At 49.6% G+C, this 23,813-nt stretch overlaps 6 protein-coding genes across 6 annotated transcripts; 3 read left to right on the plus strand and 3 right to left on the minus strand.

The window, feature by feature from the left end:
- Positions 1–129: 129 nt before the first annotated feature.
- On the minus strand, positions 130–3,560 carry HO133_005942 (uncharacterized protein; the record flags this gene model as incomplete). Its single annotated transcript, XM_037296845.1, has 5 exons — positions 130–431; positions 493–533; positions 820–904; positions 1,817–3,211; positions 3,269–3,560. The coding sequence occupies 5 exons, from the start codon at positions 3,558–3,560 to the stop codon at positions 130–132; spliced, it is 2,115 nt and encodes a 704-aa protein (XP_037148026.1).
- Positions 3,561–6,139: 2,579 nt separating this feature from the next.
- On the plus strand, positions 6,140–7,345 carry HO133_005943 (uncharacterized protein; the record flags this gene model as incomplete). The annotated part of the gene is made up of 1 exon (XM_037296846.1): positions 6,140–7,345. One exon carries the CDS (start codon positions 6,140–6,142, stop codon positions 7,343–7,345), a length of 1,206 nt encoding a protein of 401 aa, XP_037148027.1.
- A 1,180-nt stretch (positions 7,346–8,525) lies between these two features.
- Positions 8,526–9,154, plus strand: HO133_005944 (uncharacterized protein; the record flags this gene model as incomplete). The annotated part of the gene is made up of 2 exons (XM_037296847.1): positions 8,526–8,806; positions 8,902–9,154. The coding sequence occupies 2 exons, from the start codon at positions 8,526–8,528 to the stop codon at positions 9,152–9,154; spliced, it is 534 nt and encodes a 177-aa protein (XP_037148028.1).
- Positions 9,155–9,433: 279 nt separating this feature from the next.
- Positions 9,434–10,605, minus strand: HO133_005945 (uncharacterized protein; the record flags this gene model as incomplete). Its single annotated transcript, XM_037296848.1, has 4 exons — positions 9,434–9,840; positions 9,890–9,976; positions 10,028–10,475; positions 10,549–10,605. The coding sequence occupies 4 exons, from the start codon at positions 10,603–10,605 to the stop codon at positions 9,434–9,436; spliced, it is 999 nt and encodes a 332-aa protein (XP_037148029.1).
- Positions 10,606–12,143: 1,538 nt separating this feature from the next.
- On the plus strand, positions 12,144–20,483 carry HO133_005946 (uncharacterized protein; the record flags this gene model as incomplete). The annotated part of the gene is made up of 11 exons (XM_037296849.1): positions 12,144–12,799; positions 12,929–13,280; positions 13,344–13,433; positions 13,482–13,605; positions 13,651–13,763; positions 13,831–14,278; positions 14,388–14,831; positions 14,888–18,057; positions 18,107–18,400; positions 18,626–18,966; positions 19,031–20,483. 11 exons carry the CDS (start codon positions 12,144–12,146, stop codon positions 20,481–20,483), a joined length of 7,485 nt encoding a protein of 2,494 aa, XP_037148030.1.
- A 440-nt stretch (positions 20,484–20,923) lies between these two features.
- Positions 20,924–23,226, minus strand: HO133_005947 (uncharacterized protein; the record flags this gene model as incomplete). The annotated part of the gene is made up of 13 exons (XM_037296850.1): positions 20,924–21,229; positions 21,300–21,436; positions 21,500–21,659; positions 21,710–21,751; positions 21,806–22,189; positions 22,251–22,282; positions 22,332–22,359; positions 22,408–22,444; positions 22,492–22,502; positions 22,555–22,564; positions 22,623–22,751; positions 22,798–22,904; positions 22,960–23,226. The coding sequence occupies 13 exons, from the start codon at positions 23,224–23,226 to the stop codon at positions 20,924–20,926; spliced, it is 1,650 nt and encodes a 549-aa protein (XP_037148031.1).
- Between the last annotated feature and the right edge of the window lie 587 nt (positions 23,227–23,813).

Genomic DNA, 23,813 nt, shown 5'->3' on the forward strand with positions numbered 1-23,813 from the left:
GTGCGGGAATGGACACCGAAGACTTTAGAGAGAGAAAAATATAAAGAAAAAAACCTCCGAGTCTCCAATTTCCTGAACCCTTAAACGTTCCACTTGTCACCTGAGTAGGTACTTGTTCACCGCGCCCATCTAAGAACCTGAGTTCTCCCCCGCAACCCCCTCGGTAGCTTCAGCCCCGAAAGTCTTATCGAACGTCTCCTGAGCTGATCTCATTGCCTCCTCCTCTACCGCCTGCCGTAGGGTCATCATCAATGCCTCAAGTGATTCCTGGGGAGTTTTCTGCAATGCGGCTGTGCTGCACTTAAGCATTGGCTGCTTTCCAGGCTTGTTAAGCTGCACGTAGCTTCTGAACATCTTTCCAGAAACATCATCGTTGCGTGTGATGATCTTGATGTTTGACTCAGGTTCGTTGTATAGCTTCATTGCAAGCTCTAGAAGCACTGGGTTAGTTCTTGTGGTCCTTGTTCGTAGAGAGTAGAGGATTTGCCCTACTTTTTGTTTTCGCCTCCACGTTCTTGATGTATTCGTAGACTCTACGCACATTTCGGGGTCAGCGTTGCTTCTTCAAGGTAGATGATTGAGTTGCAAGACAGGTCTCGCGAGCAGAACAGGTCAATTTGCTCCCGAAACATTCCTTGCGACTCAAATTCAGTACCAGATAGGAATTTACGTACGTAGAATGCGAAGGGAATAACAATTCAACGTTTGCATCAGTCATCGCCTTTGGGGCCGCAAGGTTCGACTGCTAGTGACTCCGTCAGCAGAGATCTAGAACATCCTAGGGTTGAGCTTTGCTGGCAATGGAACAGATCTACTTACCTTTTTCTCGCCGCAGCAGGCTTTGACTTTCTTGCCAGAACCGCACTCGCAGCGATCGTTGCGTCCAGCTTTGGAAGCCAGCTGGCTGGAGGATGTCGGCATGTTCTTCGAAAGCTATCTATTGAGCGTGAAGAGTCCACGTATTGGTTTCGATACAGAAGTATGTCCGGATCTGGGACAGATCATGCTGCTGATGTTGAACGGGTTGGCAAGAACCTTATATACCAAATTGACGGAGACCAAGGGTTATTCAATCCATTCAGGCGCCTGGAGTTCTCTTTCAAGCCCGGAGGCACCTAACTTTCGGAACATCACATTTCGTCCATTGGGTCTCACATTATCGCACTGCTAGAGTTTGTGGGATACTGTTTGTTGACACCGAACTTTTTTGGAATAAAGAATCATCTAGTGGTGTAAATGTTACTGGTATGCAAATGGAAAGCCTGACTCCATATGTTCTCCCGAAGCTGGCGTCTCCTATACAGTTCGTGGTATCATTAAATCATTTGCTCCGGTCCATCGCAAAAAAATCGAACCTGACACCAATCGCCTCGAAAGTCTCCGGCTTATATTGAAGCATATCCAATTTGGGGCATTCACCAGAATAAATGTCTTTCTTCAGTCAATCTCCCACTGCAGGTTTTTCAGTCAGAAATTCCCTTTACAAGATCTAGGAATTGAGTCAGAAGACAGTTGCGGCAGTCAGTGTACTCCCGCAACGTGTCTCGGGACTCAAAGCAGAGAACGAACAAGAAGGTAAAGGGCAGGCAGAGTTGCTTACAGATCCGCCCATCTCGCTAGCTCTGCTATCTTTCGATGATAAGTTCTTGCGGAGGGAAACACCTGCATATTTCGGAGTCAGTAGGACTTTTTTGAGGCCGAAACCAGGTTGTGAGACAGGTGTTGGGATTGAATGAGCTTTTTGCTCGCAAAACATGTCTCACGAGTCAACTCGCGGTCTGACTTGTGAACAAAATGCCAAGAAAAGTACACCTACCATAGTCGTCCTCTTCCCAGGTTTCATCAGCTCCATCGCTAGCATCACTGAAGTCCCAAGAGCACGGTATCTTCTGTCCGCCGTCACCAAAGCCAAATGAAGTGCCTCGGGAAGCACCTCGAGCTATCTTAGCAGCGATCCTCATCATAAGGGCGACCAGCTGAATAGGTGGTCCCAACAACAGCGAGCACGTTTTTTGAAGAATTGCTGTGGTCATATGGTGACCTGACATATGTGAACGAGGTGAGTAAGGAGAGTACAGATTTGAAGACGGTGGGAGTGGTGATTGACCTCGTCTCTTTCGTCTGATACCATGACGGCGAAGCTTGGTATGCGGTGAAGGTGTCGTAGGCTCGGGCCAATGGTCATCATCTTGTGATGCAGCATCGCTTACCAATGGCGGCGTCCCTGGGAGATCAGGCGGTGAGTGATATGTACTTCCGTCCTCGGGCTTTGCGTCACTCATGTCCCAAAGCTCAGGAGACGAGGCTGTGACGGTGATCTCATACACATCACGTTTGTGGTTGCGGATTTCCGGTATGTCGATGCCGGCGTATTCCTCTCGCGGAGATGTAGGAAAGGGAGGTGAAGGCGCTAGAGGAGATATTGGGCTGTGAAAAGAATGGAAGGAGTCCACGCTCGAAGAGAGACTAGACGACTCTCTCTTGACATTGGGTAAGGCGAGAGACTCTGCTTCCTTGTTAGATGGTGGCGAGGTCCTGAGGGTCAACTGTGGTGGTGCGGTGATGGCTCGCCCGGTCCGCAGACCCTTGGGCCGAGTGGGGGTCTTGAAGTCGTCGGGTTCTTCGTAGACATTTTCGTGCAAATCTTTGGGGTTAAAGCTTATAGCGTCGGTAGCCTCACTGCCACCTTCGTTTTCCGTGCTCCCAGTACTACTGACGTCCGAATGTACGACTTGGAAGCTTGCTTCTGTCTCGCGATGTGTCTCAATATCAGGCTCGACTAGCTCGCCCTTTCCAGCGTCTGGGCTCCGGGTGAACGTATCATTTATCGAAAACTCGCCTAAGTCTTCTATCACTTCAGGTACTTTTTCTGACATGGTATCAAGTCGCGGCTTAGGTCTCCATGGTCGCTTCTGGATGGGTGTTTTTGAAGGCTGTGGTAGGTCGATGGTGAAACCCCTCTTGAAAGGACATGGAGTGGCTTCAAATTGTAGTACTTTTGTCAGGACAATTTTGAAGTCATCCACCTTCTTCTTATCTTCAGAGCCTGCTCGTGGCAGTTCGATACGATAGTAAGCGTTCGGACGGATTCGGAGTACGAATTTAGATTCGCCGTCCACGCACCAACACTGCGATTTTGATAGTAGAGGCTGCAGCGTGGTGCCAGAGTTGAGGAAGGCCGTACCCAGAACTCTGTAGATCCGTAGGGGCCCTATGAAGAAGACTTAGCTAGATAGTACTGTATCTATCTGAGTACGCTCGAGCATACCAGCGGCCAAGGTTCTCTCAGTGGTAGAGAACCATGGCAATGTCCCGACAGGTTCTTCTTGGAGCTCAGCCCGTCCGTTGCTGATACTCGAATGCCTTCGAGCCAAGCTTGTTGGGTTGTTGAATGAAACAATTCTTCCAGCGCCATGTGCGTATAATGTTTCAGCTCCGTCAAGTGTCTCCTCCGGGAGTGGGATTGACCTAGAGGACCGAATTGGTGCAGTAAAGGAGCGGCGGATAAACGGCGGGGGGGTCGCTCTCTCTGGCGTAGATGGCGCTGATGCGAGCGCCATTTGATAAGGATCAGGAAGGCGGTTCACTCGAGTGTTGGACGCGTGATGTGGGGCCCATGCTGTGCGTCTTGATCCACGGTAACGCGAGTGTCTGTGGCCGTCACAGGGCTGAAATCGGCGTAGATACGAGGGTACCCCGTACTCGTACTTGAAGATCTTAAGCGCGGTTACCTATCCGATAAACGCCGACGCCGAGGTAACAAATTTAACCGAGATTCTTCCCCCTTATTCAATAGCTTCCTTATTTTAATTATTAGATAACTTTACTATTAATAGTCTAATATGTCTTAAATTACTATTCTATTTACTTCTGATAAGAACGAATTAGATTAAACTTTAAAGTAGTAAAAAAAAACCGCGAAAACTAGTGAGAGATAGATATTTCTTAAAAAACGTAATAATCTTCTTCAGCGTATTTCATTATTTCTAGAGTATTAATTAATGGTAATTGAGTATCGGGTAGCTATTAATTATCTTTTAAGTAATCTATTTCTTACTTCACGTACTATATTTAGTCTTATATAAACTACTACTATCTGAGAAATACTTCGAGATAATATTAATTTGTATACCTCTACTTAAAGTTCTCGCGATCTTTATTAATACTTTACAACTGTGTCAGAGCTTAAAATTTTCGTCGCTATTACAATCTATATGGGAATCTTTTATTTTTCTACTATTTATGAAAGCGTGGTGATAGAGTTGTTGAAAGAAGAAGATATCTGTCGAGTAAGGCTAAATCCCCCCCTATCTCTATACTACTAAAGGCACTACGAGATAATCATAATTTGTAAGATTTAAAGGCTATTCGGGCGAGCCTTATGTGTTGTAAGGACATTTAAAATCGAGGTTTTAGATAAGAGATTAGTGGGAATAGGGATAATGCTTTCAAGATACACGGGGGATATAAAGTATATCAGGTCTTTTTATATTGTAAAGGGGATTGCGTAAGACGATTTCATGAAAGGGATAATGTATTGAACTCTATATAATAGATCTAGACTACATTTATTGAATCATATGAATGTGGTGGGGTAGTAATCGAAATAATGGTGCGGAGAAAACAATTTGTTGCCTCTCGGCGTTTAACGGATACACTCTTAAAGTGCGGCTGACTCGGCAATTGAAACGTAAACATTGTTTTCTTGTTCGCCAATTCGTCATTCGTCCGTAATCCTCTCTCAACTGTTAACCAAAGGTCGAAGGCCTGAGCTTCAAAATAGATACTGGTGGGGGAGAGGTCCGTACACTCCCACTGAAGAACATCGATGACACGTCCAGGATAGAAGAGAAAAACACAATGGCATTCACGATGCCTTTGGTTGGAACATCTTCCAGAATGAGATCTCGGAGGATAGCGTTCCTCGACACATTCAGACTGGGGATGATTGCCTTCCACGAGCATCAGCCCTTCTGGGTCAACGTCAACATCGAAGGTAGCGCACGACGGAAGCACCGCCGTCTGAAAGCGACTCGTGAAAAAAGGGTAGTTCAAACCCCCAAGCTCTGATAATGTCGGTCGTCATATACTTCAAACAGCCATGGTGCAAAAGCTCGTGAGCAAGCAGAATCTTCTCATCGGGGATATTGCGCCGAGTAGAGCGATGGAGGGCAAGACTGTACTCTCCATTGAGAATGACGGTCTGATAGCGGACAGTCCGACGACAATACTGGACTCTAGTCTGTTAAATTGACGCCCAGAACTGGACTTGGGTTTATCTTCTGAGAATACCAAATCGAATGGTGCTAAAGGCTTTGAAATCTTATACGAGACTACTTTTCTGCGTTCCCTTATTTCGATATGCCTTCACGTACTCGGTCGTGAGTGCGATTATTTGACGATTATTTGTAGCATCTTACTAATCTCGACATACTACTTCCTTACCGTGTTCTATCCGTCAAATGCGACTGATTTAGACCTCCCTCGTCACAGACAAACACCCTTCCTTCAACCAGATCCGAAGAGTACATATATATCTCCAGATCCTGGTAGCAGGCTCGCTACATCTCCCTAACCCCCCAGAACTGTTGCGAGCATGGTCAGGAAAGAGCCATGTCTGCCCCACTGAGTCCTGCCAAGATTAAGCTTTACAATATCGGCATATTTTGTCATTTCGTTCTTTCCATCTGCTTCTCCGAGGCCTGATGCAGTTCTTGGCGGCAGTATTGCTAGAACATGAATCACGCCATCTTCGAACTTCGCGATCTAGCACAAAATGAGCCCGCTTGCTCACATATATATATTTGATTGTTCGGCGGCTTTTGCTCTTTCTGTTGAGAAATCTGTCTACACTGAGCAAATTTTCAGGGATCCAGTATAACTCCCGCAATTAATGCAGTATTCCCGTTTGAAGGTGAGAGTACTGAGCAAGTTATTAAATGCTATTTAAGTTATGACTCCTCCGATTAATGCAGTATCGCTCTCCATGAGCATAAAAGTGTGCAATTCCTCCCTCCATTGCTCCATCCAACACCCCACACATCTCACATATATCTTTACCAAAAGGCGCATCACGCACGAAAGCATACTTGCACCCAAGTCTATCATCCTCTCGTGACATATCATCCACTCACCCACCATGTCAGACAACATAAGCCGCATCATTTCGCCCGAGTATGCCGGACCAGCATTCTACGCCTCTCCATCAGCGTCCTCCTTGCCCATCCCCGAGTTTAGCAAGCGCTCTTCAACCGCCCTCGGTGTAAGCACACAACTCAGCCTCGGAGCACGAAAGTCTCCTCTAGATGCCATTACTCACATCGAGCAGGCTTCATCCGATTCAGATCAATCAAGCAAATCCAGTACCAGAAGCAAATCCGTTTCCTTCACCTCAGACACCAAATCCAATGACGGCAAAAGAGCCATATCGGCTACCAAGGAGCAAGACAAGTCCATCGACATGGTTAGGGGCAATTCATCCAGTTGTTCGATTAGTTCATGTCTGACTCACCATACCCAGAAATTCAAGACTGCACTCGCGGCATCCGCCCAACGAAGTGCAGCATTCGAGAAGCTTGCCAAGCGAGTCGGAGAAGACAACGAAGCTCAAGCGAAACGTGAGACAGCACAGCACCAGGCATCAGAGATCCTCGAGCTCCGACAACGTCAACAAGTCATCATCGACCGCATCATGCGAAGATCCGCCAAGGTTACCTTCCGATATACACCCCAGGAGATAATTGACATCCGAAACCAGAAGCCCACTATTCCCGCCAATGTGCAGCGCCAGGCACAAGAAATGCAGCAGATGTGGATGAACCAACAAATCCGAACAATTTCGCAGCAGGCGGCAGAGCATCTGGTGATGCTAGAGCGAAGTACAAATCACCTGCTGCAGCCCGCGACCACAAGGCTAGAACAAAATCTAGCCAAACAACAGGAGATCTTGCAGCAAAGGCTCGACGAAATCAACGAGGAGATCAAACGAGAGGAAGGAAACCTAGCCGACGACGAACTAGGCCTGACCAGCAGCAGCGATGAAACTACCCTGATTGACACCGTGATAGACAGGGACGAGTATCAATACCAGGAGGTTATCCTCCCCAGCAATCACAGGCTCGCCGCGAATTCTCTGGAGACCATTTTCGAGGAGTCTGAGGAGACTGCAGTCGAAGATAGTAATGAGGCTGACCAGAAGGCGCCGGAGATTGAGCAGACCGGGAAGGCTGAAGAAGAAGCCGAGGACTTTGACGAGTTTGAGGAACTTGAGGACGAGGGCTACTATTCGATAGAGGAGATGGTGGAAGAACAGGAGGATGAGGCTTACTTCTCTATGGAAGAGTAGGAGGAATATTGCAGAGCATGGTAGTGCTGGATACTTGAGTTCCTTGTCTTAGTCTTCAATTAGTTCAGCTGCAATGAACGAGTCGTTTTCAGCCCGTGATCATGCCCAGAAGACTAGACGACTGCAGAGATTTGGGTAAGTACGTTAGTAGAAGGCATCCAAGCGCTTCGCTCTCCTAAGACTCGGACCCACCTTGGCACCTCAATTGTTCTCGCGCTCAATATCGCCGGCTGGGCGACACCTTACTGCTCATGCTCTCTCATCCGAGACGCTGATTCTCTGGGCCTTTGCATCCTACCGGGCTTGTGAAGACAGATACCAACTGCGGGTATGGCTATGTTGAGTGTCTAGGGTCGCGTGAGGAAATTTTCACCGGCAATCTTTCGAAGCATGCGACACAGCCGCCAACATCATGAAAACTATCTGGCTGGGCATTTGACGCCTGTGAAGTCCATGGGGCAACCCGTAGGGTGTCCAGTATGACTTATCAATTTATCAACCATCATGACAGCTAGGGGTGGTTTTTTCGACGACTTCCGGGACCGTGGGGGGATGTTACATTGGGTGTATTCGTCTAGGACGAATATAGGCAGAGCCTACAATAATTAATTGGTCGTCATGTGGCATGACGTTGGCTGTGCCACATTTCTTTCGCTTGTTATTCATAGGTCTAATCCAGAGGGCATCAGACCGTGATAATGTATAGTGTACTGTGTAATATTTGGCCTCCTCCTAAACTCGAAAGCAGCACTGCTTCCTAAGGTAGTGCAACCTTCCTTCCGACGTTGGATGCCAAGTCTACGTTAAATACTTGATAGGCTAGAGCGCCGGAGCTTCATTTGCAATCTGCAGTTCCCGGCCGGCTCATGTCAGGGCCAGGGCTCGCATGACCCCATCCAGTGAATTTGTTTGTCACCTCCCTCATACGGAGCATGGGTAGAAAGGATTATTGGTCTTTCACTCAACGGTTCTGTTCAATCTTCAAGTCTTCCTGCCCCCACCTCTTCGTTACCTCCGGATGCGATGCGCCGTCATGCGCCGAAGATCGCTTTGTATGGCTGGGATCCCTAGATACAAATAATCAACATCCCTCCGGGCCATCATTTTGCATCATGTAAAAGAGCACTCTTATCACACAGGGCTATCTCTATATATATCCTGCCTCCATACCTAGCCGATCATGGCTCTCGGTTCAAAGCTCGTAATAGCACTACCATTCTTGTTTCTCGCAGCCAGAATCAATGCCAATAGCTCTATTACAGCCTTCAACCTTACCGCTATCTCCGCCTTCAACAATGCTTCCATACTGGAGTGCTGGCAGATCACTCTTCCCCTGACCATATCTCAGACGGCAGGCATTCAAGGTGCGGCTGTACAGCAGCTCGGCAATGTGAGCAGCATGGTGTGGTCAAGCCTACCGGGTGGATTTGCAGGTTCACCCCATCCTGCTCCGTCTGTACAGTACGTCTATATCCTATCCTTCTTCATACATACGATATACTTTCTCTTTCTTCCGATTCAATGTACTAACGCGCTATGTATTTCGCATATAACAGGTACAATGTGATCCTGTCCGGCACCCTGCACGTCACAATCCCAAACTCGTCGCAAGAAGTCACGGTGGTCAGCGGTAAAAGGAGCCTGCTTATTGCTGCGGACACGGCAAATGTGAGCAGGACGGGGCATATCTCAAGCCTTCTTGGAAAAGAGCAGGGCACTTCGTTAATGATACCCACGGCGAATAATGAGATACCCCCGCATAAGGTCATACATGCTGGAGCTTGTGGAAAGCGCGATTTGGAGCTGTGACGGAAGGGACGTTTCCAATTCGATCGGCGCAGAGGATATGTAGAGGTGAAATTTACAGCAGAATGCCTGTCTGAAAGCCGGTGCCGTTTCAGCGATGTCGCATTACAGACCAGAATCTATCATTAGGGTATATGGATAGTACATGCCTGAAGAGATGTACAAAAAGACTCTCAGATGGTACATTGAGGCTCTCAAAGCCACTGCGAATGTCATGAACTGCTTCGGGGACTTTCCCCTTGAACGCAGGGCTTCGAACACAATTTCCTTTTCCCTTCAGAATCATACTTTGCCCAATGGTAACGTCGCAGGAGGACGTGTAAGCGCCTCGCTATCGTTACTAAGCTCATATCCCTCGCTCCGGTATCTTGCCGTGATGCGGTCTTTCCAACTTTGCTGACTTCCAGATTCATACTGGTATCGATCTCCTTTAAGATTCCTGCTGGATCCACGAGCGGGAGAGATAAGGGTTCTGTAAGTTGGCAAACATGACATGATTACCGCAATTGCAGGCTCTAGGGCGTCGTAAAGCAATGCTTGGCTTACAACTCCTCCACCATCACCCACCGCGAGTCGGACAGCGTCTATGACGACGACGACCATGCCGACTGAGAACAGCAATCCCACGGCAATTTTCTTGCCCAACTGCATTTGCAGGCCTCGCAGGAAACATGTGGGGAGGATCATGACTACTATTTGTCAGTATATAAGAGACTTCTTGAGAGCTGAAGAACTTACCAGCGAGATCGGAAGATATATTAAGGGCAAGGCCTACCTCCGCAAAGTTGTTTACGACGCCGGACGCATGTGGAGTTAGACATTTCTCTGGCGGCCTATTAGCACGCATTGTGGAAAGCACGGGTTCAAAGTACGCACTGAGAACGAATATATCGGACGGACTGCCACAGATCCAAAACACCTCGAGGAAGCACGCCCAGAATGCGATGCAGGTATAAATGAAGACAGCCCACCACCATCTCATAAATATCTTGTTGACACTGAAGATTTGGCGGAAGAGAATCAGAAAAGTGAATTTGACCGCATACAAGATGATCCAGAAGAAGAGTTGTCCAGCAACTTCAAGCCGGAAGAATCGCTCTAGTCTTTCTTTCGAGGGCATTGGCCCATCTTTCTTTCCAAAGAGTCCCACTTCTATGGCTAAGGGGTAAATCGTCGTACTAAGAGCCATGTATGGGATCAAGAGTACCAATGCGAAGGCGTGGCTCCAGTCATCCATTTGAAGCTTTCCAAGCAAGCGTTTCCGGATCACGAAACGGCCAAAGGATAGAAGAATGGCGAAGCTTGTGAAGGTCCACGATACCGCCTGTCCCCACATAGGATTGTGTTAGTGTGCTTTCATGGTGCATGCAATTCAGATATGTGGAAGGGCTTCTTACCAGATATTCACTACGACTGAGTGTCTTTGCTGGGGAGTGGGTCGTAGAGGGCGCCATAATTCTCTTACTGTAGGGCATCCGGTGACACAAAGGAAGGAAAACACCACCATTTTATTTGGCTTACGGGACAAAGATATGTGCAAAAACCAGCCCAGGGTAAGATGGCGTAGCATGTATGGCGGTGACTATGTGTGAGACGTGTGCCAGATACGACGAGCGATGAAACAGTACATTTCGAGGGTGCAGCCCGCACCCTCCATCTTTGTCACCATGGTCCTCAAAATCGACCAGTCCATTTTCGAGCCAGACATGCAGTTCAGCAAACTTTGCAGCTCAGCCTCATTGTCATGCGCGGGAGTATAAGAGTGTACTTCAACACGTGAGACTTCGAGAATAGCAGCACCAGCAGCATCATGCATCCCATTTTTTCGCTAGGGACTCCGCACCTCAGGCCTAGCTACTTTTACGACCAACCCGATTAGGGCTAGCCGCATAGAGTATCCTTGCTAAGAGACAACCTTCCGTCTGATTTATTTTCATCCATGCTCGTTCTGCATGAACCCAGGTACGAGTGTGGTGTGGACATTAGTGCGTTCGTGCGAAAGCAGTCCCTCGGTCCGAATGCCTATTTCTTCTATTGCCCCACGACGGCGACGGCGGTAGTTCTCAAAATTTGGTAAAGTATCTTGGTCTCGGCGCTTGGTTGACATGCGTGACATGCTACGTTAGTCTCGGCGCGAAATTCTCGGTCCGAAAATTCATTCCTTGCGGAAGGAGGCCATCTGAAAATCAGTGCGCTAGAAGCTTACCAAGATATACCGCATGCCTTCGGTATACCGTATACGGCTTCCTAAATTCTGCGCATCAATATCTGGCTAAGAATTAATTCCAGATGGATATTGTTGCAGGGAGCGTTGCAGCAGCATGACCAATGGCAGACGTTTTCATCTGATCATACCATCTTTTCCTCCAGTGAGGGACACTCCTCTCATATTGTGTCTCGCTGCACGGCATACCCAATGATTTTGAGAGAAAGCCTATCAACCGTGGAGCATTCCCGCAAGACAGTTGTCCGGTGGAGTTTCGAATGGCTTTTTGTTCACAGTGGGGGATGAAGTGGGATGATGTCACGCTTACTTTGCCTGAGGTCGAACCGTGAGCATTTGGAGCAGGCACTCGCACTTGCAAGACCCGGGAGATAGAGGGTATAGTGTTGGCATCAGTATTTGTTCCTACTTAGGGACGGCTTTTGACCCGGAAGCTCCCATAGTGGAGTGGCCACCGTTCGTGTACAGCGGCATCCATGACGAGCATGTGCATCCTGTCCCGAGCATCGTGCGAGATCTAGGCCTTGGCAACGTCTTACCGAGTCCGGCTGAAAGAACCGACTTGATCCGTTTGTTAGCAAAGCATTTTGTGGTGGGGACTTTCAGTGCTCTTGCATCATGCGCCCAGTTTCAAACAGTAAGGATGTGTTGATTCCTATATCTTGGCCATCTAGATCATTGTTATTGGCTTTTGTCGTGAGTTTTTGTGTTATATCGACCCAACGCGAGAGACGGAATGCGCTCGAAAGGCGCTAAGTGACATCCAGCATGGCTGATGATACAGGACCTCGGATCAACGGCAATAGCCATCAAGTTACCAATGGTAGCTCTAAAAGTCACGATCACACCTACCTCAGAGGCCGGCACCATCCTAGTAATGGCGATTTCAAGCCTGGTACTGTCCATCCCAACCTCGAGGCTACTACATCGACCCTTGACCCCATTGCCATTTGCGGTCTAGGAATTCGTCTGCCTGGAGGTGTTCGTAGTGCTGAAGACTTTTGGGACTTGTTAATCAATGGGAAAGATGCACAGGGTCCAATTCGCTCTGATCGATACAAAATCGACAGCTTCAATGGTGCCTTGGGGAAAAAGGGCGCCATCAAGACTCAGAAGGGATATTTCCTGGACGACGATCTAACGTCTCTGGATACATCTTTCTTCAGCATGAGCAAAAATGAGCTGGAAAAGTCGGACCCACAACAACGACAGCTTCTGGAGGTGACAAAGGAGTGCCTGGAAAGCGCTGGTGAGATCGACTATAGAGGTAAGATGGTTGGATGCTACGTCGGGACATTTGGCGAAGACTGGCTACAAATGAGTGCGAGAGAGACTCAGCACTCCGGAGGCTATATCTTGACCGGCCACGGCGACCTTATGATTTCCAATCGTGTCTCGTATGAGTACGATCTTCGAGGTCCTAGGTGCGTTGATGGGATCGACATCTTTTAACATTGCGCCAGCGTACACTGACATCTAGCCAGCATGGTCATCAAGACAGGTTGCTCAGCTTCGCTTGTTGCTCTCCATGAGGCATGTCGAGCATTGCATAGCGGTGATTGCAATGGAGCGATTGTTGCTGGGACAAGTCTCATCATGGGGCCGGCAACAACAGCGGCAATGACTCAGGAAGGGATTCTGTCTCCGGAAGGCTCGTGTAAAACGTTTGATGCAGCGGCGGATGGCTTTGCGCGCGCAGAAGCAATAAATGCGATCTACATTAAAAAGCTAAGTGATGCCCTCCGGGACAACAACCCGATTAGGGCTATCATTCGGAATACTGGAACGAATAGCGATGGCAAAAGCCAAGGCTTAATGACCCCTAGTAGTGAGGCCCACGAAGCTCTGATCCGAAAAGTATATTCCGATTCTGGTCTGATACCCTCGGAGACTGGCTACGTCGAGGTAAGAATTCCAGCCAAGCCTAATTCTTCATGACGTTACGAGACATTTAACAGAACTTTCAAGTGTCATGGAACAGGTACACCTACGGGAGATCCTTTGGAGGTTGCAGCTGTTGGCAGAGTATTTGGAGAGAAAGGTGTTCACATTGGCTCGGTAAGTGGGAAGATCACGAAGAGTGCTACGTCTATTAACGAAGTATAGGTGAAACCCAACGTGGGCCACTCAGAGGGTGCATCAGGTATAACAAGCCTGATTAAAGTCATACTCTGCCTGCAACATGGGACTATCCCTCCAAATATCAAGTTCAGTACCCCGAACCCTAAAAGTAAGCCTCTAGATGCTTTCGGATGACCCCGTCTAATTCCGCTAGTTAATTTCAGAGAAAGCCGTCTTGTCGTTCCGACCAAAGCCACACCTTGGCCGCAAGATCGTAGTAAGCGTGCGAGTATAAATTCGTTTGGAATAGGAGGAAGCAATGCACATGTAGGTAATTTTGCGATTCATATTATCATATCAATGCAAGCCAATGAGCTCACTCACACGGTCATAGATAATCCTAGAATCATCTGATGCATATGTTCCTACTCCACGCAAGGCATTCGAAATTGACATAGCAAGCAAGCTTCCCCAGTTACTTGTCTTTTCCGCAAATACCCAGGAGTCCCTGCGTCGGCAAGTCCTCAATAACACGACATATCTTGAAATGTATCTTGACCGGGTATTGGATATGGCTTACACCTTGAATCAACGCCGAGAACATCATGTGTATAGAACTTTCTGCACTGTTGGCGATGACAGAGCTATGGGAAAAGCCGCGGCGGTAGCAAAGGTTCCAATAGTTACGCCAGACCTTGTGATGACTTTTAGCGGTCAAGGCGCCCAGTGGCCTACGATGGGAAGAGAACTTGTACTCAAAAATTCCGAATTCCGAAGTGATATTGGAGCGATGGATAGCATACTACAGAGTTTACAGTATCCACCAGCATGGAGCATCAAAGGTTAGAACTGTCCCTTCCAGATATCGCGTACTTTACTTAGGCCATGGTCCTACTTGCCACACTCCTCGTCCTCTTTTGTTCGTTATTGGATGCTCACCAATTGTTGCAGACGAACTTTTCAAGACCAAAACAAGCCAGATTCACCGTGCTGAGATGGCGCAGCCCCTGTGTACCGCGATTCAGATAGCTCTTGTCAATGTATTTCGCAGATCTGGCATTCAGCCAGTGGCTGTTGTTGGCCATTCCAGCGGTGAAATAGCTGCGGCCTACGCAGCTCGTGCTATCTCGTTCCGCGAAGCTGTAATCATCTCTTATTACAGAGGCTATGTCGCTAAGAAACCATCAGCTGGAAGCATGGCAGCAGTCGGCCTTGGTGCGGACGCAGCGTCAAAATTTCTGAAAGAAGGCGTTGTAATCGCCTGTGAGAACAGTCCTAAGAGCATAACTCTGTCTGGGGACGTAGGACAGCTTGATAAGGTGGTAGCAGCAATCAAGGAAAGCAAGCCCGATGTGCTGGCTCGGGTACTGAAGGTAGACATGGCATACCATTCTCGTACGTGACCGGCACCGGCTATCCTCTGCCTTTTATTGCTGATCTTAGCCTCATAGATCACATGGTGTCCTTGGGTAAGGAATACCGCCGTCTCGTGGAAGAAGAACTAGCCAGAAGACATGATTCATCACTCCACACCGAAGAATTTTCCACAAGCCGACATCTTGACACCCTGTTCTTCTCGAGCGCAACAGGCGAAGTAATTGAAGATTCCGAGGCAGTGAATCCCGAATATTGGCAGAAAAATCTTACCTCTCTAGTCCGATTTGATTCGGCGGTGCGTAGAATGCTGCAGCGTCAGCGCAATAACGTGTTCCTTGAAATTGGGCCTCACTCAACTCTTGCTGGTCCACTTCGGCAGATATGCTCTGAAGTTGGGTTAGATTGCCCCTACATTCCAACGATGATTCGAAACAAAGATTGTGCGGAAACTTTGCTATCCGCTTGGGGTCAACTCTATCAGCAAGGGATTCCTTTCAGCTTTGAGCCTTTGACACGAGGCGGAAGTGTGCTCCCTAACCTTCCATCCTACCCATGGGACCATAGCGCATCGTACTGGTACGAAAGTCGGCTTTCCAAGGACTGGAGGTTTCGAGAATACGGATACCATGGCCTTCTCGGCTTACGTGTGGGAGAAAGCACAATATTTGAACCTTCATGGAGAAACGTCCTATCACTTGAGGACGAGCCGTGGCTCTACGACCATAAAATCCGAGGAGATGTAGTTTTCCCGTTCGCCGGTTATGCTGCCATGGCTGGTGAGTGTATTAGACAGGTATCTGGGATTAATAACGGCTACAGCCTGAGACATGTTGTTGTTCACTCCGCCCTAGTGCTCACAGATTCCAAATCGGTGGAGATGATTACAGTCCTCCGGCCTCATAGACTGACCGATTCAATGGACTCGGACTGGTTCGATTTTACCATTTCATCGAATTCCGGCTCGACGTGGATGAGGAATTGCGAAGGTCAAGTCAAGCCTCGTCAGGCGGATCTTGCGCGCTGTGAAAATTTTCATATTTATCCCCGCGAAGTAAATCCTTCCAGATGGTATGCAGCCATGACGCAAATTGGGTTCAATTATGGACCTGAATTTTCTGGGCTCACAAAGATCACATCTTCGACAACCGAGAACCTGAGCGTTGGGGAGATTGAAAATCCTTACCAAGAAGCACCCTATGTGTTCCATCCAACTGCAATAGACGCTTGCTTGCAGTTACTCCTCGTTGCGATGTCAAAAGGCATAGGCCGCAATTTTGGGCATGTGGCTGTGCCTACCAGAATCGAAGAGATCGAGGTAGCTCGGAGCGCATCGACGATGATGGCCAAAGCAGGGAATTTGACCGCATCGGAAGCCCCGGGGATAGATTGTGTATCAGGGGGCCGGACTTGTCTCCGCCTTCGCGGCGTGTACTTGACTCCGATGGACAATGAGGAAGATCTCGACTCAGCATGGGATCGACACGCAGCTGCTCGTTTGGAATGGGCCCCCGACTTTGACTTCTTTGACGTAGCATCCCTATTCAAGCCTCCAGAGTCGAAAATTGAAGAGACGATGCTTCAAGAAGAAATGACGTTGCTCTGCATGGTGGAATCGGCAGAGCGTCTCCGATTGCTAGAGACAGACCAATGGCACTTCCGAAAGTACCGAGACTGGCTCCACAAGGAAGTAGGCCGCGCCCAAAATGGCTTACACCCAGTGGTCAGAAACTGCAAGCAGCTCGTCAATCTAAACCCTTCAGTGCGGCGAGATCTCATAGAAGAACGCCTGAAGCAATTGTCTTCTATGGGCTCTAAGGCTGCCGTCGCCACAGGCATAAAGCGCATCAGTGACAATATCGAAGCACTCTTCACTGGAACAGCAGATACGCTTGACACTCTCATGCAAGGAGACGTCCTAACCAAGATCTACAACGTCGTCAGCTTCGGACATGGTGAGTTCGTTCGAATGCTTTCGCACACGAAGCCAAATCTTCGGGTGCTAGAAGTCGGCGCTGGGACCGGCGGGACGACCGTCTCCATTCTTGAGGATCTTGTAGACAAAGACGGATACCCTCTATACTCACTCTACTCGTTTACAGACGTCTCTGCTGGATTCTTTCCACAGGCAAAAGAAAGGTTTTCCCATGCGTCAAACATGGACTATAGGGTTTTCGACATATCACGAAATCCTATTGAGCAAGGCTTTGAAGTTGCATCTTACGACCTCATTCTCGCCCCCAATGTCGTTCACGCAACCCCATCCCTGCACGAGACCTTATGCAACCTTAGGCCTCTCTTGCGACCACATGGTCATCTAGTGCTCACAGAGCTTTCTGCCCTGGTTCGAGCTCCCAACTACATTTTCGGCAATTTCTCTGGTTGGTGGCTGGGTGAGGCGGACGGCCGGCCAGACGAGCCATATGTCTCGGTAGATCGTTGGGACCAGGAGCTCAAAGCTGCAAATTTCACTGGCGTCGATACGGCCGTCTTCGATGCTGAACAACCCTACCAGTACTGTGCTGCTATCGTCTCTCAGCCGCTCGCTGAGCTTGATGGTGGCTCTAGCAGGAGGACGATCACAATCCTTTGTGACCAAGAAACCAATGAGATCACCAAAAACCTTGTTGCGGAGATTGAATTATTAGGAATAGACTATTTGCTTTCTAAATTTGGTGATCGCCCCCCACAAGGGGAATGCATCATCACTACAATCGACTTAGAGTCGTGTTTCTTCGAGAATATTTCAGAGAATAAGTTCAGAGCCTTCCAAGACTTACTTTCTGAACAGCATCATCGAACGATTCTCTGGCTAACTAGGCCCTCCCAAATTCTTTGCGATGACCCTCGCTCAGCGCAAACAGTTGGCGTTGCACGGACAATTCGTTCAGAGTTAGCTCTGTCTTTCGTGACGCTTGAGATCGATCCAAGAGAAAAGGAGTTTGGAAAAAAGGTCATGCAGGTTTTTGGAAAGATCACAAGTAGAAAAGACGATGGTACACTCGCGCCGGACCCGGAGTATGCAGTCGATGACGGCGTCATCAAGGTTGGAAGATATCATCCGTTCTCCCTTCAGAAAGAGCTAGGCCAGAAAAGTAGCCTCACAGCTACAGACTGTGCAATGACCCTTGAGATCATGAAGCCTGGTCTGATGCAGACTTTCCAATGGTCTGAGAAAGCTACGCCGGTGGGACTGGGAAAAGGTGAAGTCGAGATCCAAACCGCGGCTGTTGGATTGAACTTTAGGGTGAGTCAACCTTTCCCTTGCTATCATGGTCTACTCAGTAATGCTTCAGGACGTGCTACTCGCCATGGGGATTTCGGGTTACGGCCTCGAGGGGTTTCCCCTCGGTATTGATACTACTGGCGTGATCCGGAGAGTTGGATCCAATGTTCGCAACGTTGCCGTGGGCGACAGAATCTTTGCGCTTGCGCCTCACGGCTGCATCACAGATAGGCTGGTTCTTCCCTGTTCGCTCGCTGTCAAGCTGCCGGACGACTTGACTTTCGAAGATGCCGCAACCATGCCTTGTTGCTTTGCAACAGCGATATACTCCTTGCTCAATGTCGGTGGGATGATGAAAGGACAGGTAAGTGTTCCCCTGCTCTCACTCAAACCAAGCCCAGCCTTGAGAACAACGTATCTCAACTTGTACAAACGCTGGTAAGCTCCTACTGATTAGGCTTTCCAGACTGTTTTGATCCATTCAGCCGCTGGTGGAGTTGGACACGCTGCTTTACAGATCTGTAAAATGATGGACGCTGAGGTATGAGGTTCCTTTGATCTACGAACGACTACCATCTCACACAATAAGGTTTACGCAACTGTGGGCAACGATGAAAAGGTCAAGCATTTGATGGACAACCTCCAGCTTCCCAGAAATCACATTTTTAACTCACGAGATCACTCGTTCCTTCCAGATTTGATGCGTGAGACAGAAGGTAGAGGGGTGGACCTCGTTCTTAATTCGCTTTCAGGCGAACTCCTCCATGCATCATGGAAATGCGTAGCCGAATTCGGCAAGCTTATAGAACTTGGAAAACGGGACATTTTGGGCTTCGGCAAGCTCGAGATGGACATCTTCGGGGCAAATCGTTCTTATTGTTGTGTGGACATTGCGCATCTCATTCGGGATAGGCCCGAGCGGATGGCAGGGTAAGCCAACCGCCGTCAAGACATCTTGATGACATGGTGTTGCAATGCTGATATCCCACTCCAGAGTTTTGAAGGAAACCTTGAAGCTGTACCAACAGGGCCATGTGACTCCAATCAGACCCTTTCTCACGTATGAGGCTGGAGATGCCACGGAGGCGTTCAGAGTTCTGCAAAACGGGGATCACATTGGCAAAGTGATCTTGAGAATGCCACAGGACAACTCCATAATATCAAGCGTTCGATCTGCCAGTACTCTTACGCTGGACCCCAAGGGTTCGTACTTTCTAGCGGGAGGTCTGGGAGGACTTGGTAGATCAATTGCGACTTGGATGGTTGAGCATGGCGCTCGGAGTCTCATATTCCTTTCTCGCACTGCAGGCCTCAACGAAAGCGACCAGACTTTCCTCAAGGAGCTCGAGAGTATGGGATGCGTCGTTGCTGCCGTTGCTGGTATGACTCAGAATATGGAAGACGTGGTAGCAGCCATATCGTCAGCACCCGGCCCTATCAAAGGTGTCATACAGCTCGCGATGGTTCTAAGGGTATGTCACCTGTCTTCCGACAACCGAAGAGTAGCCCCACTAACCCAAGCCCAGGACAAACCCATCGTCAACATGAGCCACGAAGAATGGGTGACAGCAAGCTTGCCCAAAGTAGACGGCACCTGGAACCTCCACAACGCCCTCGCGGACCAACCTCTCGATTTCTTCTTCATGTCCAGCTCCACGGTCACAATCGTCAACCAACCGGGCCAAGGCAACTACAACGCCGCCAACACCTTCCTCGAAGCCTTCTGCCAGTACCGGCACAGCCTCGGCCTGCCCGCCTCCGTGCTCAACATCTGCCCCATCGACGACGTCGGCTTCGTGGCCGCGAACCCCGCCACGCGCAAGAGCCTGAAGGCCCAAGGCCACCACTTCCTCCGGGAGCAAGCCCTCCTCGACTACCTGCACCTCTCCCTCCTCAACTCGCAGCCCCCAGCCGGCACCACCGCGCGCGGGAGATCGCCCACCGCCACCGCGGTGTCCGCGTGGGAGAACAAGGGCCAGATCGTCATGGGGCTCCGCTCGGACCTGCACCCGGACGACCCGGCCAACCGCACCCACTGGCGCCGCGACCGCCGCATGGGCCTCTACCACAACATCCGGAACGCCAACACGGTCGACCACGCCGGCGGCGGCGACGACAACCGGCTCACGCGGTTCCTGCTGCGCTGCGCCGATGACCCGGACCTGCTGGCCGCCGGGGCCGAGGGCGAGGGCCTGCTGGCGCGGGAGATCGGCCTCAAGGTGTTCGGCCTCGTGCTCCGGGACGCGGGGGACGTGGACGTCGGGATGACGCTCGGGGCCGTCGGGGTGGATTCGCTCATGGCGATCGAGCTGCGCCGGTGGTGGAAGCGGGCGTTCGGGCTGGAGATCAGCGTCCTGGAGATCATGGGCTTGGGCACGATCAGGGAGTTGAGCAAGGTGGCGGCGCAAAGGTTGAAGGTGAAGCTTGGAGGGGCTGCTGCGACCTAGGTGGGGATACCAGGCTTTGAGTCTTCAGGCCCTGAGAGCAAGTGGTAAGGGAGAGTATGTAGCAGAAGTCATGCATATAGGGAGAATTCTGCGGGCGAAAACCTTGAAATTTCCAAGTCCTACTAAGGAGAGAATCGAAAATTTCCGAGTCCCACAGTGCAACCGGCAAACATGCCGCAGTGGGACTTAGAAACTTTGGATTTCCCCATATGCATAACTTTCTGCTACATACTCTTACTACTGGTCCAATCACAGATGTGCACGTAAGCTCTAAGCCCAAAGGTCCACGTCCCCCTTGGATCCGTGAGTTGTGTGCCTTGCCTGGGCAATCTCTTTTCCTACGGCGAGCATGCGCCCTGCCATCTACTTGACACTCATCCCGGACAACCCATATGCCATTCACCTCAACCCTGTCATTAATCAAAGACCTTTTCATAACATCAGCCACTCGTAAAGAGCTTAGTCTTCGGCAGAAAAACGGCCAGTAAAATCACTGTAGCCCCCGCAACGATGACGACGACATAAACGTCACCCAACGCCTTCACTATCCCTTCCGTAACGCTTCCCCTTTCCGCAGGACTGAGACTGGCAAAGTACGCGCTATCGGTACCGGTGATTGCGGAGCGTAGACCGGAGATGTCGACGCCGGGGAGGATCGAGACCACGTTACTGACAGCGCGGTTTTGGAATATTGCGCCTGCGATGGCGAGGGAGATTACTATGCCAATCGATTGTCCTAAACGGCTCTGTGTTAATTCCTTCTTTTTCCATGGACGAAGGAAAGAAGGGATCTGTACCAAAGCTCATGAATCCCACCGCGTCGGTAATCTCCTCTGGTTCCAACAGCGCCTGAGTCACGCTGAATCCGGCTTGCAAGAAGGATCCCGCGCCCGCCCCGATTAGGACCGTGTACCCGTAGACGGCGGAGGTCAAGGTTGTTGCAGTGACGGTGTCTGGATTGCTCGGTCAGCTGGGGGATCGAGTACTCAGAAAAGCGAAGACGGGAGTAAGATTACACATCAGAGCAGAGCCGATGAGCACGAGTGCGCCGCCGAATAGATACCATGGCATGTAGTAGCCAAGCTTCGCCATCAAAGACCCATTTATGATGACGAATATCACAACCATAATAACGAAGGGGAGGAGATGAACCGCGGAGCCGAGTGCTGAGGAACCCTGGGTGGTTTTAGTGTCTTGGCTGTAGAATGGTGAAGGCAGAAGCTTACCTTAGCGAATTGGTAGAAGAGCGGTATGTAGTATACTGGGATCTAGACTTGTTTTTAGCGTGGGCTGAGCGTTCAAGGATGGAAAGTATGACTTACTAGCAAGCTCACAGAGGACATGAAAACCGCAAGTTGCAGCATCACCATCACGGGTCGTCGGAGGAATATGGTAGGATAAAGCTTGTGTTGTGCGTTGACCAAGGGATGAAAGGCCTGGGTCAGACAAAAGACAAGGAACAACACTCCTGCCACGACCCAGAGTGCAATCTCGCTAGCGGAGCTCCAGGAGAAGAGGCTGCCACCGAAGGTTATGGCGAGGGTGAAACAACATATGCCTCCAATAAAAAAGAGGTTGCCGAGCCAATCGAAGTTCCGGACCAGTCGCTGCCGTAACGGAACATCTTTTTGAAGATCGAGGCTTGGTAAGAGGAACAGATAGACGGGAGCAAAAACAGCGCCAACAACGAGGTTGATGTAGAACGCCTAGTCGACGTTACTTGATGTGGAACGAGCAAATGATCTCGCTGGAATTACCCATCGCCACGTCGCATTGCTGTCGATGAAGGCTCCACCAATCTATCACTCCTCAGTCTCTTGCCGCGTCTTGGCGATGTTGTTGACTCACAACTGGACCTAGAATTGTTCCGAGTCCCCTGTAATCTTATAAGTATAGCAAATTTCACTAAAGGCTAGCCACCTACCACACCAATCCTATCAGTCCCATATAGATCGGTCTTTCTTGAACGGTCGTCAAAATGGACACGTATGTCAAGCAACCAACGTACATCCCGCTCGCCTACTGTTCTCAGTCACACTTTCATCTGAAGTCGCGAATCTTTGACACATACGCCAAAACCACTGTTGTTGGCATTGTGGGTCAACTAAGAACGGCCGATTTGAAGGTAATTCTACTCACGCGATTGCTCTACCCACTATCAGAGCGTTCATATCTGGTGCTCCGCCGCATAACGCGCTCCCGGTTTCGAAGACGATGACGTGCGATATGTACAGCCATTTGACGTTCAGGACCCCATATGCTTTGCTCCTATGGTAGTTCAGCTCCGTTCTGCTTGAGAACAGGACTAGCGTACCAGGGTAGGATGGTGCTTGCCGAGCCCAGCGCGAAGGCTGTCCCCAGCCATGATAGCTTGGAGACTTCGCCAAACTCCTTAATGATGCTAGGTTGAACGTTGGCAACCTTGTGCGGCCGTTTGTTAGCATAAAGCTATACAACGTGGCTGGTCTTGTCGTACGATTGTCGTGTCCAAACTGAACAGCAGTGTTGTCGACAGGATTGCCGTTATAGTCATCAGCCACTGGTGATCGTAAGTGACATTGCTGTGATCTAACATGGTTCCGCTCATGTGTGGCCGAGTTACCTTTACGCCATGAAGATTGCGTGGTGAGCTCTCTCCAGCATTGGGATCAACGTCGTTCAAAGACTGCTTTCCCGCGTCTGACTGGGTATCGTTCGGAGACCGCTCCACGGTCTTCTCGTTATGCAAAGGAGAGTCAGACATATTGAAAAAATATCAAGCCGAGAAGAAAAGAGGTCACACGCCTTGAAGTTTGAAACTCCGAGCATTCGTTGCGTGACGACACTTACGTTTACTCGTAGATTGCACGACATGGAACTGCATAATGCGTGATACAAGCATGCATGCACCTTGTAGCGTCTTGCAAACTCTAGACCCTAGTTACGGGATTTAAGGAATCTAGCACCACACTAGACCAAGAAACATGTGCTATATTAAAACGCCGATGCGAGCTTCCAGCAAAATTTTCGGTCCGATGCAGTCAGCTCCACTATGAGCCCTGCGTAAGTGCAGGATCAGGGATGGAATCATTGGATAGTCGGCACTTCTTGACCTGCGTAACACCTTATAATGGAATGTACGAGCGGTATCATATCATCAGCAAAGACGGCCGGTTGACAAACTTCCAGCAACGCAGGGTGCATACTCAGATACCCGAAGAAGAAATAGATGCCCGAGGAAGGAATCGTTTCCTCAGCTCCGTACGTGACGCTTCGAGCGCTCCGGCCGAGGAGGGGGCAGCAACCAAAGAGAGCGACCATTTGTTGCATTGGTTCTGATTTCTTGCGCCA

The sequence above is a fragment of the Letharia lupina genome (genome assembly GCF_014066315.1).
Source record: "Letharia lupina isolate WasteWater1 chromosome Unknown contig_22, whole genome shotgun sequence".
Classification (NCBI taxonomy): domain Eukaryota; kingdom Fungi; phylum Ascomycota; class Lecanoromycetes; order Lecanorales; family Parmeliaceae; genus Letharia; species Letharia lupina.